This window comes from Chlorocebus sabaeus, chromosome 23 (assembly GCF_047675955.1).
Source record: "Chlorocebus sabaeus isolate Y175 chromosome 23, mChlSab1.0.hap1, whole genome shotgun sequence".
NCBI classification, from domain to species: domain Eukaryota; kingdom Metazoa; phylum Chordata; class Mammalia; order Primates; family Cercopithecidae; genus Chlorocebus; species Chlorocebus sabaeus.
Window position 1 is genome coordinate 42,706,530 of NC_132926.1, and position 13,912 is coordinate 42,720,441.

A 13,912-nucleotide genomic window follows, 5' to 3' on the forward strand; every position below is an offset into this window, starting at 1 on the left:
TTTGTTTTTTTTCTTCAGATGGAGTCTCACTCTGTCTCCCAGGCTAGAGTGCGGTGGTACGATCTTGGCTCACCACAACCTCTGCCTCTCGAGGGTTCAAGTGATTCTCCTGATTCAGCCTCCCAAGTAGCTGGAGCTACAGGTGTGTACCATCATGCCTGGCTAATTTTTGTACTTTTTTAGTAGTGACGGGGTTTTACTATGTTGGTCATGCTGGTCTCGAACTCCTGACCTCAAGTGATCCACCCGCCTCGGCCTCCTAAACTGCTGGGATTACAGGTGTGAGCCACCACACCCAGTCATTGTTTTTTTGGTTTGTTTGTTTGTTTTGTTCTTCTTTATACTAGCCCTGCTAAAGGAAAGCCTCAAAAAGTTAGCTAAAAGCTCAAAGTTGCTCCTCTCCACAGGAATCTTTAGTAAAAGGTAAAAGATTTATATGATCTGAAGAGAAACCAGAGTATCACCTGGTTTATTTTTATTAGTGGGGCTGAGGCGACTGACTAACCACCCTAATAGAGGAGAGAAACGAGGGGCTGTAAACAGTGACCAGTCATCACCAAGAAAGAAGTTTTGACTAGGAAACGCCAACGGGGAGAGGTGAATGAGATGAGGGCAAATGTCCTCTGCCTGCCCCCAGGTAGACATGCATCACTTTGGTCTTAGCTATGGGATGAACACTGGGAAGGTTTGCGGTGAAGATAGGTCTGTGACTTCATCAACACAAACCCCACCCACTTTCCCCCATACAACAGTTATCTTGTGTCCTAGATACAGAATAAAAGATTGTAGAAATACTGGAAAGTCATTTAAAGAGAAGGAGGAGAAGAAAGGAGGTGTCTGCTTTCTTAGTCTTAGTCATGTCTACCATGACACTAGTTTGGAAATGAATCTTGTGGAAAATTGAGGGAGGAGTCGTCCATGTGTGTCTTTCAGGAGTATTTACCTTTATAAGTACCGCTAATTGGCAGTTTGGAACATAGGGAGAACACTGCTTACTCATTCTGAAGCAACAATATGCTATTTTTGCCAGGTGTGATGGCTCAAGCCTGTAATCCCAGCACTTTGGGAGGCCGAGACGGGCGGATCACGAGGTCAGGAGATGGAGACCATCCTGGCTAACCCCGTGAAACCCCGTCTCTAGTAAAAAAATACAAAAAAAATAGCCGGGCGAGGTGGCGAGCGTCTGTAGTCCTAGCTACTCGGGAGGCTGAGGCAGGAGAATGGCATAAACCCGGGAGGCGGAGCTTGCAGTGAGCCGAGATCCGGCCACGGCACTCTAGGCTGGGCGACAGAGCGAGACTCCGTCTCACAAAAAAAAAAAAAAAAAAAATGCTATTTTTTCCTGATTTGGACTTCTCAAGGCGATGATAGAGACAGCCTAGAACAAAAAGTTTCATCTTCTCTGTCTCATTAAAACTATTAAAATGAGACTGTGGAAACCGAGTGAGCAGGGCATAGTGGCGCATGCCTGTAATCCCAGCACTCTGAGAGGCCAAGGTGGGAGGATCGCTTGAGGCATGAGTTCACGACAAGTGTATTAGACCATTTTCACACTGCTGTAAAGAAATACTGGGTAATTTATAAGGAAAGAGGTTTAGTCGACTCATAGTTCCACATGGCTGGGGAGGCCTCAGGAAACTTACAACCACAATGGAAGGGGAAGCAGGCACTTTCTTCACAGGGCAGCAGGAGAGAGAGTGAGCAAGATCAGGGAAAACTGCCTTATAAAACTATCAGATCTCGTGAGAACTCACTACCATGAGAACAGCATGGAGGAAACCACTCCCATTATCCAATCACCACCCACCTGATCCCTCCCTCGACACGTGGGGGATTATGGGGATTACAATTCAGGATGGGATTTGGATGGAGACATGGAATCAAACCATATCAACCAGCCTGGGCAACATGGCAAGCTCTTGTCTGTACAAAAAAATACAAAAATTAGCAAGGTGTAGTGGCACATACCTGTGGTCCCAGCTACTCAGGAGGCTGAGGTAGGAGGATCACTTGCTTCTGGGAGGTAGAGGCTGCAGTGAGCTATGGTTGATTGCACCACTCTCCTCCAGCCTGGGTGACAGGGTAAGGCGCGAAAGAAAAAAAACAAAGGAAGAGGAAGAAGGAAGGAAGGAAGGAAGAAAGGAAGGAAAGAAAGGGAGGGAGAGAGGGAGAGAGAGAGAAAGAAAGAAAAGAAAGAAAGGAAAGAAAGAAAGAGAGAGAGGGAGGGAGGGAGGGAGGGAAGGAAAGAAAGAAAGAAAAAAAGAAAAGAAAAGAAACAAACAAACAAACAAAGAGGAAGAAGAAAAAAAAAAGAAAAGAAGAGAACTTACTGTATTCTAAAATCTCCCAGGACAGGGCCTGTAACCTGCCCATGCCTATAGCTCCTGTGTGACACACTGTGCCCAACACTTCCTAGGTAATATAAACTGGCTCTTGGGTGAAGGAAATCTGGTCATAAGATTGGGTTCTGCCACAAATTTGCAGGTTGACTTTGGGTGAAACTGTCCCCCGCCTCCAAGCCTGTTCTCTTACATTTTTACTTTTTTTTTTTTTTTTTTTTTGAGACAGGGTCTCACTCCATCTCCCAGGCTGGAGTGCAGTGGTAAAATCATGGCTCACCGCAGCCTTGAGTTCCTGAGCTCAACCAGTCTTCCCACCTCAGCCTCCTAAGTAGCTGGGACTCTTGGCATGAGCCACTGCACCTAGTTAATTTTTAAAAATTTTTTGTAGAGACAGGCTCTTGTCATGTTGGCCAGGCTGATCTCAAACTCCTGAGCTCAAGTGATCCTCCTCCCTTGGCTTCCCAAAAGTGCTGGGATTACAGGCATGAGCTACTGTGCCTGGCGGGTTTTAAAGTGAGCTGGCTGGACGACTTGGCCTTCACTACCTTTTCTCATTCTTATATTCCATAGTTCTATAGACTCTGGACATAAGAAAAAATGAATATTATGTGCTAAGTAGAGATCACTGTGGGTAGACAAGTCGCAGGCGGCTCTGGACAAGCCTTTCACATTCTCAGAAGTTCCATTTCTCCTGTGTATTAACAGGCAAGAATGTATCCTACCTGGCCCTTGCTACCTCACAGGCTAGTGACTAGGTAAAATGGGATAATAAATGTGGAGATACTTGGGAAGTAAGCAACTGTAACAGACAGCTTGGAGTAGGTCACCAGCACCCAGGTCCCACTTCAGGATCAAGGCACTTGTTCCCCAGCTGTGGGATTGTTGGCTGCTGAGGACTCACAGCTGGTTGATGATTGGCTGTAAAGGTTGGGAGTGGGGATGAAGACCTGGACCCCCTGCCTCAATTACCTTGACCCCATTCCTGCTTCCCTTACTCCTCACAGCTGTTGTTCCAGGAGTGCTCACCAAGAAACCTTTAGTATGCAAATCTCAGTGTCTCAGAGTCTATTTTGTGGGGTACCTAACCTATGAAAGCAATACTGCAGTATTTTTGTGGGGGAGGGAAGACAGGGCCTGGCTCTGCCTCCCAGGCTGGAGTGCAGTGGCATGGCACAATCATAGCTCACTGTAACCTCAAACTCCTGGGCTCAAATGATCCTCCTGCCTCAGCCTCCCAAGTAGCTGGGACTATAGACGTGTGCCACCACAACCAGCCAATTTTTAAAAATTTTTTGTAGAAATGGGGTCCTGCTACGTTGCTCAGGCTGGTTAGAAACTACTGGGCTCAAGACATCCTCCCACCTCGGCCTCCCAAATTTCTGGGATTACAGGTGTGAGCCATCACACCTGGCTAGTTTTGTTTTGTTTGTTTTTGAGATGGAGTTTCACTCTTGTTGGCCAGACTGGAGTGCAATGGCGCGATCTCCACTCACTGCAACCTCTGCCTCCCAGGTTCAAGCAATTCTCCTTCCTCAGCCTCCTAAGTAGCTGGGATTACAGGTGCCTACCACCACGCCTGGCTAATTTTGTATTTTTAGTAGAGACGGGGTTTCACTACATTGGGCAGGCTGGTCTCAAACTTCTGACCTCAGGTGATCCGGCCACCTCAGCCTTCCAAAGTGCTGGGATTACAGCTGTGAGCCACCGCACCCAGACTTGGCTAGTATTTTTTAAATAATTCGTATATATTCGATTTAAATCTCACAGCCAACAGCACATGACTTACTAGCCAGTTCTGGTCCAACATCCACCATTGGGATGGAACCCCTCAGATGACGTAACAATGCCTAGGATTCTGTTTGTGCTGTTGTTATTCTGCCTGCCATGGGCACTCAGTTCAGCTGTTCATCATACTGGACTAATCAGGTCAAGGACATGGGGCTTCACTCTAGGTAACTCAGCTGACGTCTTCATTATAAAACCACACATTTTCCTCTGACTCTGGGCAATGACCTGCATATATAAGCTGTTAGTCATAAGGTATTTATATGTGGGGGAAGAGGGAGAGAACTGGTATTAATAATCTATGAGATTGAAAGGCTTTTACTCTGACACTGACACTGCACCCTGACACTACCACATGAGCCATGTGGATTTTCCTGTTGCTAAGTAACTCTTTCCTTTGGGAAAGGGTTGAGGATGAATTTAATGCTGAATTCTGCTCTGGAGCAAATTCTAGTAGAGAGGTTTCTCCTGGAGGAGCCTACTATTTATGCAAATTCGAGACCCCACCTCTGACAGGAAATCTGAGTGCAGCCTTCTGCAGCCCTTGCAGCTTCTCTGAAACCCTCTCTTCCTTCATTTCTAGACAACAGGATGATGATCGTTTACAAGATGACTTCCTCCCTTTTCTCACACAGGACTACGTGCTCCTTAAACAGGAACAGATGGCGGGGATGGGGGGCTTGCTGCAGAATGTCCTTCTGTCATTTATTCCCCCATCCTATGGGAGGGCAACCAATAAACCAGCTCAGACACACAGGCCCAGTGGGATCATTTACTCAGCTTCTTTCTTCTAGGGCTGGATGGGGCAGCATCTCAATCATATAGGGCACAGGACAAACCTCAGTATCACCAGCAAGAATCCACTGCTGTTCAATACGTAAGTAAGTGGAGGCTGGGCATGGTGACTCATGCCTGTAATCCCAACACTTGGGAAGTCCCCGGGGGCAGGATCGCTTGAACCCAGGAGTTCCAGACCAGCCTGGGTAACATAGTGAGATACCACATCTAAAAAAAAAAAAAAAAAGCTGGGCATAGTGGCATGTGCCTGTGGTCCCAGCTACTCGGGAGGCTGAGGTGTGAGGATCGCTTGAGCCCAAGAGACCAAAGCTGCAGTGAGTTGTGATAGAGCCACTGCACTCCAACCCATGCAACAGAATAAGACCCTGTCTCAAAAAAATAAAGTGGAGAAAACCGAGATAAACCTGAGGCTGGCCCTAAGGTAAAATGGTTTAGCAGATGAAGGATCATTGCAGGCCCCCTTGACCTAGTTCTGGCACACAATTTCCCCAAGCCCAGCTAGTACTACTCTATTCAATTTTAATGTGCTGGAAAACACCGTGTGATTATGTCCACCAGTCTTTTCCTGGGTTTGTGGATGTCCTCCTTTCTCTCCTCTTCAAACTTCTTTCCACATCTACCTCCTTCTCTTTGAGAACTGCCTTGGAGACCCCAATTTCTCTTCCCTTATCTCCTTCCCAGTTGCCCTCTCACTCTTCCCGCAGGTCTTTTTTGACTGGCATCCCCATCCTGTACTCTTTGGGCCCACAGCTTCCTCTTTTACAAAACACAGAAACTGAACTTTACAGTGAGGATTACTTTTGCTGACTAGTTGATAAGTTTAAGCAGAAACTGGCACAGAAGTATTCTCAATGTTGAGCTTTAGAGTTGCGCGTTAGTTCAAGTGATGCGATCATACAAAAATTCATCCGGAAGTGTTAGCTGAGGTGTAAACAAACTGAAGAATACATGTGCATACTTGGCAATATTTGAGAAGGTCATAATGATAAACCATTGTTGTTACTGTGCTAGAAGCAAATGAAAAGAAGTCTGGAAAAGAAGGGGATGTGAGGTTTCAGAGGATGAGGAGAGAGGATGCTTAGCTACCAGAAAGCAGCTAAGATTTGGGAAGAGGCCCCAGCTTCCCAAATCTTGTCCAATACTCTTGAGCCTAGACTCTGCTCCTAAATAGTCTTATAATTCATAGTTCCTCTTCTCAATCTAGTTAACCCCTACAGTGCTCTAACAGCCCACTCTCAGCGAAATGCCTCTGACTTCACGCTATTTTAACATCTCCAGGTAGTACCTCCAGACCTTTTCCCTGTGCCCCCAGACTCTGAGGTCCATCCCACCCTCAGTTGTCCATCTTCTAGAGCAGGCGGTCTAGCCTCCCCAAACCAGAAGAACTTCCTTTTTATATTCAACCACCTGGTGGATGTCCCTGATCAGGTCCCTCGGCTGCAGAGCACAAGTGGGACCTTCAGGATCCAGCCTTCTGTGAGCACACTGCTGCCTGGATTCGTTAGCTGGTCATAGGTCCAATGTCCCAGAGCGGAGCTTTTGACTCATCTCATGGTTCTGCGGCCTCCTTCGCCTCTCAAGTTTAAGGACATCCATAATTCATTGGATTTAGGACGACCCAAAACCTTCTCATACTAGTTCACTTTTGCCATCTTCTCTTTTTGAAAGGGAGAAAATCACCAGTTTTAGTGGCTGGATTCAGGGTTTAGGGTGCATGGACAAGCAGCTTCCCAGCCATTTTTGGCAGTGTTTTGCTTCTTGTCTTTTTTTTTTTTTTTTTTTTTTGAGATGGAGTCTCGCTCTGTCGCCCAGGCTGGAATGCAGTGGCCGGATCTCAGCTCACTGCAAGCTCCGCCTCCCGGGTTTACGCCATTCTCCTGCCTCAGCCTCCCGAGTAGCTGGGACTACAGGCGCCCGCCACCTCGCCCGGCTAGTTTTTTGTATTTTTTAGTAGAGACGGGGTTTCACCGGGTTAGCCAGGATGGTCTCAATCTCCTGACCTCATGATCCACCCGTCTCGGCCTCCCAAAGTGCTGGGATTACAGGCTTGAGCCACTGCGCCCAGCCTTGCTTCTTGTCTTATTTGCAGGTAATGATTGCCAGATAGACAGGAATGGGGTCCAGTTAGTCATATCCAGGACCTTATGATATGCCCTATATACACCCCTTCACTCCTAATTTACAATGTCAAACCGTAAAAAATGTTTTCTCTTCCTCTGAGCCAGTCTATAAGTGGCCAGCATTTATTAAACACATACTACATGCCAGATGAGGTGCTAACAGCTTTACAAGCATTATCTTATTATATCCTATGGCAATCCTATGCAGCTTTTTAACTACTATGTTAAATTCCTCCTCCTAAATTAAGTGAAAATGACCAAATTTCTAGATAACTGTTACTTTCTCAGTGCTTATGGGGGTGGGGATGAGGAAAGAACACTGTCTTCAAGTGCTCCAGGAGAAATTGATATTACAAATGACACAAGCCTTTAGTGGTCAACTAGTTTGGTAGTTTTCAAACATGTGGGTTTTCTTTCCTTTAGTAGACCACAAAATACAAAACAGAAAAAAGCAGAGCTGCTTTGACTGAAGAAGGGTGAGGTGCTAGTGCCTTCCCTGCTATGCCTTCCTCCCCACTCCCACTCCTCAATAGAAGATTCCAGAGACATCTGCACATTGAGCCTTAAGAATTCCCCAATTTAAAAACTACTAATTGAGGCTGGGCGCGGTGGCTCACGCTTGTAATCCCACTACTTTGGGAGGCCAACGCAGGCAGATCACAAGGTCAGGAGATCAAGACCATCATTGCCAACATGGTGAAACTCCGTCTCTACCAAAAATACAAAAATTAGCTGGGCATGGTGGCATGTGCCTGTAGTCCCAGCTACTTGGGAGGCTGAGGCAGGAGAATCACTTGAACTAGGGAGTCAGAGGTTGCAGTGAGCTGAGATTACGCCACTGCACTCCAGCCTGGTGACAAAGTGAGACTCTGTCTCAAAAAACTAACAAGCAAAAATTACTAATTGAATCCAACCTTCTCATTTTATAGGTGAGGAGACTGAGGCCAAAGAAGAAGGAAAAAGGAGTTGTTTAGGATCATGCAATGATTTGTGGCAAAACCCCAACTATTAATATAACACCTATACAACTTCTAGGCCAGTGCTTTTTCCACTTGAAAGGCCTTGTTCTCTCTGAGGTTTTTTTTTTTTTTTTTTTTTTTTTGACAGTCTCACTCTGTCGCCCAGGCTGGAGTGCAGTGGCGCAATCTTGGCTCACTACAACCTCTGCCTGCCAGATTCAAGCGATTCTCCTGCCTCAGCCTCCCGAGTAGCTGGGACTACAGGCACATGCCGCCACGCCCAGCTAATGTGTGTATTTTTAGTAGAGATGGGGTTTCACCATATTGGCCAGGATGGTCTCGATCTCCTGACCTCGTGATCCGCCTGCCTCGGCCACCCAAAGTGTTGAGATTACAGGTGTAAGCCACTGCACCCAGCCATTCTCTGAGTTCTTAAGTGGGCAAGATGTCAGTGATGCCAGGGCCGTGACTGTAGGAAAAGGCTGGAACTGCATGCCCTCTGGTGCTTTTACCCTTCCAAGTTTATGTCCAGGAATATACATCTCTCCCCAACTGCCTAAGTAGGTGCTAGTTGATATCATGATTGATTTGGTCTTCTTGGGTAAGACCTCAGTGAATTCTGGGTAATTTTTTGTTCGGGGATGAACTGTAGCCATCCACCTATGAAGAAAGAGTTGCTTTTATTCTTTGCTAGGCTCCATCCATATCTGGATGGGGAACAGCAAGAATATTTATTTCCTCATTTGCTTTTTACTAATCTCAGTGTCTGGCCCTTCAGAAAAGAAAGGAATGGGCTAAAGAGACAACTGGGCTGGAAGAGAGGAGAAAAGTGTCAGAGGGGTGTTGGAGTAGGATGAGTTGGAGGAAGGACAGGAACAGCAAAGATGGAGGCTCTTAATGCCGGCCCCAATACCTTTCCATGTCTTCTTTCTCCACCCCGACACCCTCTGATGTCCAGTGCCTGAGGAGCTGGGGCAGTAGGGGCATACCTAGATTGCCCTCCAACCCCATAAATCTACATCACTTTTTAATTTTCTTGACTCTTAAGCTTCCAAAGGCTGGATTCGGCATCCCCCAAACCCATCTCTGAATCTCCAGGGCCTACCACTGACTACACAGAACAGGCCTTAGCGTACGCTTCAGAAAGACATCCCTGACGAGCATAATAGTCATACTGTCACCCTCTAGCCTATAATTTGCGAAGCCCTTTACAGGCAGGACTTCAGTCGCCCCTCCTTGGATGTCCCTAGGGTTAGGCAGGGCCGAAGCCACTATCCCAACTCTACAAATGAGGAAAAGCCAAGAGCCGTGCTGCAGGCAGCTAGCAGCAACACTCTTCCACAGGTGTCCTGACGAAGGTCGAGCACTTCTCCGCATCTCCCACGGACTCCGGCGCAGAGCCTGCCGGGAGTTGTAGTCCAGTGCCCCGGGAATTCCTACGGACTGGACTACAATGACCAGCGTGCCCCGCGCTCCGCGCCCCCTTCTCTTTCAGCCTCGGGCGCGGGGGAGGTTCGGCGGACCTGCAGATTGGGAACCGATATGGCGGCGACTCTGGGCAGCGGGGAGCGCTGGACGGAAGGTATTAGGTCCCCGTCTGAAGGAGGGATAGGGCGGCGTTCGGGGGAGATCAGGGATGAGGATCCTGAAGACGCACAAGGGCTGAAATCCTGGGTCTGAGGTGATGGATGGAGGCCTGTGAGAAGATGCTGAGCCTGAGTAGGGTTGCGGATGGACTGGGGAAGCTGGGTCAGCAAACCCAGAGTCACTGGTGATGACTTGTTGCCTCCGGCCCCCCAGCCCCGCCCCCGCCCGTGCCCCGCCCAGGGCCCGCAGCGGTCAGGCCCCGCCCGTGCCAGGGTGACTGGAGGACCCGTGGGGGTGCTGCTGTCTCTCCGTAGCTTGCTAACCTGGCCCATATCTTCCGCCTAACTGGGCCACCTGACCTTCAGTCCCTGTTTGAATATGTCGCTCCAGCCGGCATCAGGACCAGCCTTTTCCACCCTACAGTCAGGCAAGAAGTATTGATCCAATACCTCTTGCGTGCCCCGCATTATGCTGATTCTGCAGCGGGGATTTGACTGACACGGGTCCCTTAGCTTACAAAACTAGCAGCCCTCTGAGAGTTTGACGACTGAACAGCCAATTACAAAACGGACTAGTAATACAAAACGGCCTGGGCTACACAGCAAGATCAGGAATTTGGAGAGCACACTGACAAGGCACCTAACGCAGACTGGCTATCAAGGGAGATTTCTTGCAGAGAGTGTTACAAATGGTGACAAGAAGGATGCGTTGGAGTTAGCCAGGCCGACTTAGAGGAAGAGTGTCCAGAAGCAGTGGGTGGAGGTAGCTGAGGGATGTTAAGCGGAAGAAAGATGTTGTTAAAGCCTTTCCCAGGTCCTCCGAGAAGGCATGAGTGCTCTGCCCCTTTTGACTGGATTGCTTATGACCCTCTTTACATTCTGCAGGTGTTGTTATTGAATCTTCTCCCTTTAAACCAGGGGTATCCAATCTTTTGGCTTCCCTGGGCCACATTGGAAGAATTGTCTTGGGCTACACATAAAATACACTAACTGACAACTAAATAACTGATGACAGCTGATGAGCTTAAAAATAAAATTTCAAAAACACATCTCATAATGCTCGAAAAAAGTTTACGAATTTATGTTGAGCTCAAAGCCGTGCTTGGCCGCATGCCACCTGTGGGCCGTGGGTTGGACAAGCTTGCATTAAACTAACCTCTTTGTGGTCAGGAGCAGGTCTTACCCATCTGCCCCCTTGATCTATCTAGCCAAGTTCCTTGGTATATATTAGTTCTATAATTGTTAGTGTGAAAGAATTGAACTCCTCTCTACTTTAAATCTTAGAGGTGGGAGGAACTGCAACAAAAAATACTATTTTACAAGCAGTGTCTCTTCTGACCATGGACCACAGATAAACAGATGTTTATTCAGCTTTGTATGACAAAGTCAGCATGCCATCCCTACCCCTGGCTATCACGCTTACCTTCTCATGCTTAGGAGCAGCCTCCCAGAGAGCTAAGGCAGGTTGCAAAGTTGATTTTCAGGGTCAGATGGAGACCTAATGGAAGGACTGTTGCTTTGCAGCTTACATTGATGCAGTTAGAAGGAACAAATACCCAGAAGACACACCTCCTGAGAGTCATGACCCCTGTGGCTGCTGTAACTGCGTGAAGGCACAAAAGGAAAAGAAGTCTGAGAATGAGTGGACTCAGACCCGGCAGGGTGAGGGGAGCTCCATGTATAGTGAGGAACAGCTGCTTGGGGTACAAAGGTGAGCATATGATGGGATTGAATGAGTGATTTTATGGAAAGTGCTTAGAAGAGTGCCTGGATGTGCTATGTAAGTATTGACTGATGATGATGATGATGATGATGATAATGATAATTGAAGCATACTAGCTTCTTGACCTCAGAGGGAAGACTGAGTAGAAGTGGAATATTAGGGTATAACACGAACTAACTACCCTGCTTCTACTTTAAGAAAGGCAACAGAAACCGACTAGACACAACACACATCTATAGGACATTCTGTCAACAACAAAAGAATGATTTTCTTCTTAAAGATACATAGAATATTCTCCAGGATAGACCATATCTTAGGTCATAAAACAAGCCTCAGTAAATTTAAAAAGATTGAAATCATACAATGTGTGGACTCTGAAATCAAAAACAAAGGGAAATTTGAGAAATTCACAAGTATGTGGAAATTAAACTACAAGCTCCTAATAAGCAAACGAGTCACAGAATAAATCACTAGGAAAGCTAGAAATGCTTTGAGATGAGGGAAAAGGAAAACACGACATACTAAAACATATAGGATGCAGCTAAAACAGTGCTTAGAAGGAAATTTATAGCTCTAAATGCTTATTTTTTTGATAAAAGACTCCAAATCAGTAACCTAGTCTACCTTAAGGAATTAGACAGTCTGGACAATATAGGGAAACCCTCTCTCTACCAAAAAAAAAAAAAAAAAAAGTATATATATACAAAAATTAGCTTGGTGTGGTGGCACGAGTATGTAGTCCCAGCTACTTGGGAGGCTGAGGCAAGAGGATTGCTTGAACCCAGTAGGTCGAAGCTGCAGTGAGTCATGATCACACCACTGCACTCCTGTCTGGACAGCAGAGCAAGACCCTATCTCTCAAAAAAAGAAAAAAAAAAAAAAAAGAAAGAGGGATACCCCTACCAATCTAAATACTATGAACAATTGTATGCCAACAAATTAGATAACCTAAATAAAATCAACAAATGCCTAGAAAGACACAAATTACTGAAACTGACTTAAGAAAAAAATGGAGTCTAGGCATGGTGGGTCACACCTGTAATCCTAGTGCTTTGGGGGTGCTGAGGCAGGAGGATTGCTTAAGACCAGGAGTTTTAGACCAGCCTGGGCAACATAATAAGACCTTATCTCTAGGCCGGGTGCGGTGGCTCAAGCCTGTAATCCCAGCACTTTGGGAGGCCGAGTCGGGCAGATCACGAGGTCAGGAGATCGAGACCATCCTGGCTAACCTGGTGAAACCCCGTCTCTACTAAAAAATACAAAAAACTAGCCGGGCGAGGTGGCGGGCGCCTGTAGTCCCAGCTACTCGGGAGGCTGAGGCAGGAGAATGGCATAAACCCGGGAGGTGGAGCTTGCAGTGAGCTGAGATCCGGCCACTGCACTCCAGCCTGGGCGACAGAGCAAGACTCCGTCTCAAAAAAAAAAAAAAAAAAAAAGACCTTATCTCTAAAAAAAAAAAAAAAATACTTGGGCATGGTGGCACATGCCTGTGACTACTTTAGAGACTGAAGCAGGAGGATCACTTGAGCCTAGGAATCTGAGGTTACAGTAAGCTATGATGGTGCCACTGCATTGCAGCTTGGGTGACAGAGTGAGACCTTATTTCCAAAAAAAAAAAAAAGAAAAAAATGGAAAACCCAGGTAGACCTACAACAAATAAGATGATTTAATTAACAATCAAAAAACTTCTGGCTGGGCATGGTGGCTCATGCCCGTAATCCCATTACTTTGGGAGGCTGAGATGGGAGGATCACTTGAGCCCAGGAGTTCAAGACCAGCCTGGACAACATGGCGAAACTTCATCAATACAATAAAAAACAAACAAAAAGACCCCACAAAAATTAGCCAAGCATGGTGGTGCACATCTGTAGTCCCAGCTGCTCAGGAGGCTGAGATGGGAGGATTGATGGAGCCTGGAAGGGTGAAGCTACAGTAAGCAGTGATTGCACCACTGCCCTCTAGTCTGGGTGACAGAGGGAGACCCTGTCTGGAAAAAAAAAAAAAAAAAAAAAAAAAATGGACTTCCAATGAAGGGAAGTCCAGGCCCAGCTGACTTCATTCTTTGAGGCCAGTAGTACTCTATAACCAAAACCAGACAAAAATATCATAAGAAATCTAAACTATCAACCAATATCCCTTATTGGTGTGTGTGTGTGTATGTGTATATATATGTATGTGTATATATATACATATATATTTTAAAATCTTCAATAAAATACTAACAAAACAAATACAGCAACGTAAAAAGTACTACACATTTTGACCAAGTGGGATTTATCCCAGTATTGCAGGATTGTTTAACACACAAAAGTCAATCAATGTAACATACCATGTTAATAGAATAAAGTACAAAAATCACATGATCATTTCAATAGGTACAGAAAAAGCATTTAACAAAATTCAACACTCACTGCAACCTCTGCCTCCCAGGTTCAAGCAATTCTCCGGCCTCAGCCTCCCGAGTAGCTGGGACTACAGACACGCACCACCACACCCAGCTAATTTTTGTATTTTTAGTGGAGATGGGGTTTTACCATGTTGGCCAGGATGGTCTCGTGACCTTGTGATCCACCCGCCTCGGCCTCCCAGAGTGCTGGGA

At 46.4% G+C, this 13,912-nt stretch overlaps 1 protein-coding gene and 1 non-coding gene across 2 annotated transcripts in view; one reads left to right on the top strand and one right to left on the bottom strand.

The window, feature by feature from the left end:
* Window positions 1–345: 345 nt before the first annotated feature.
* On the bottom strand, window positions 346–461 carry LOC119618444 (U5 spliceosomal RNA). The gene has a single exon (XR_005234744.1). It is a non-coding gene; the product is annotated as a U5 spliceosomal RNA (small nuclear RNA).
* An 8,997-nt stretch (window positions 462–9,458) lies between these two features.
* DNAJC18 (DnaJ heat shock protein family (Hsp40) member C18) overlaps window positions 9,459–13,912 on the top strand; it is a 31,120-nt gene continuing 26,666 nt past the window's right edge. The window contains exons 1-2 of the mRNA XM_008014631.3: window positions 9,459–9,586; window positions 11,115–11,301. Of these exons, the coding sequence (XP_008012822.3) occupies window positions 9,547–9,586; window positions 11,115–11,301 (227 nt within the window). The 5' untranslated portion in view covers window positions 9,459–9,546. The remainder of the gene's footprint in view (window positions 9,587–11,114; window positions 11,302–13,912) is intronic.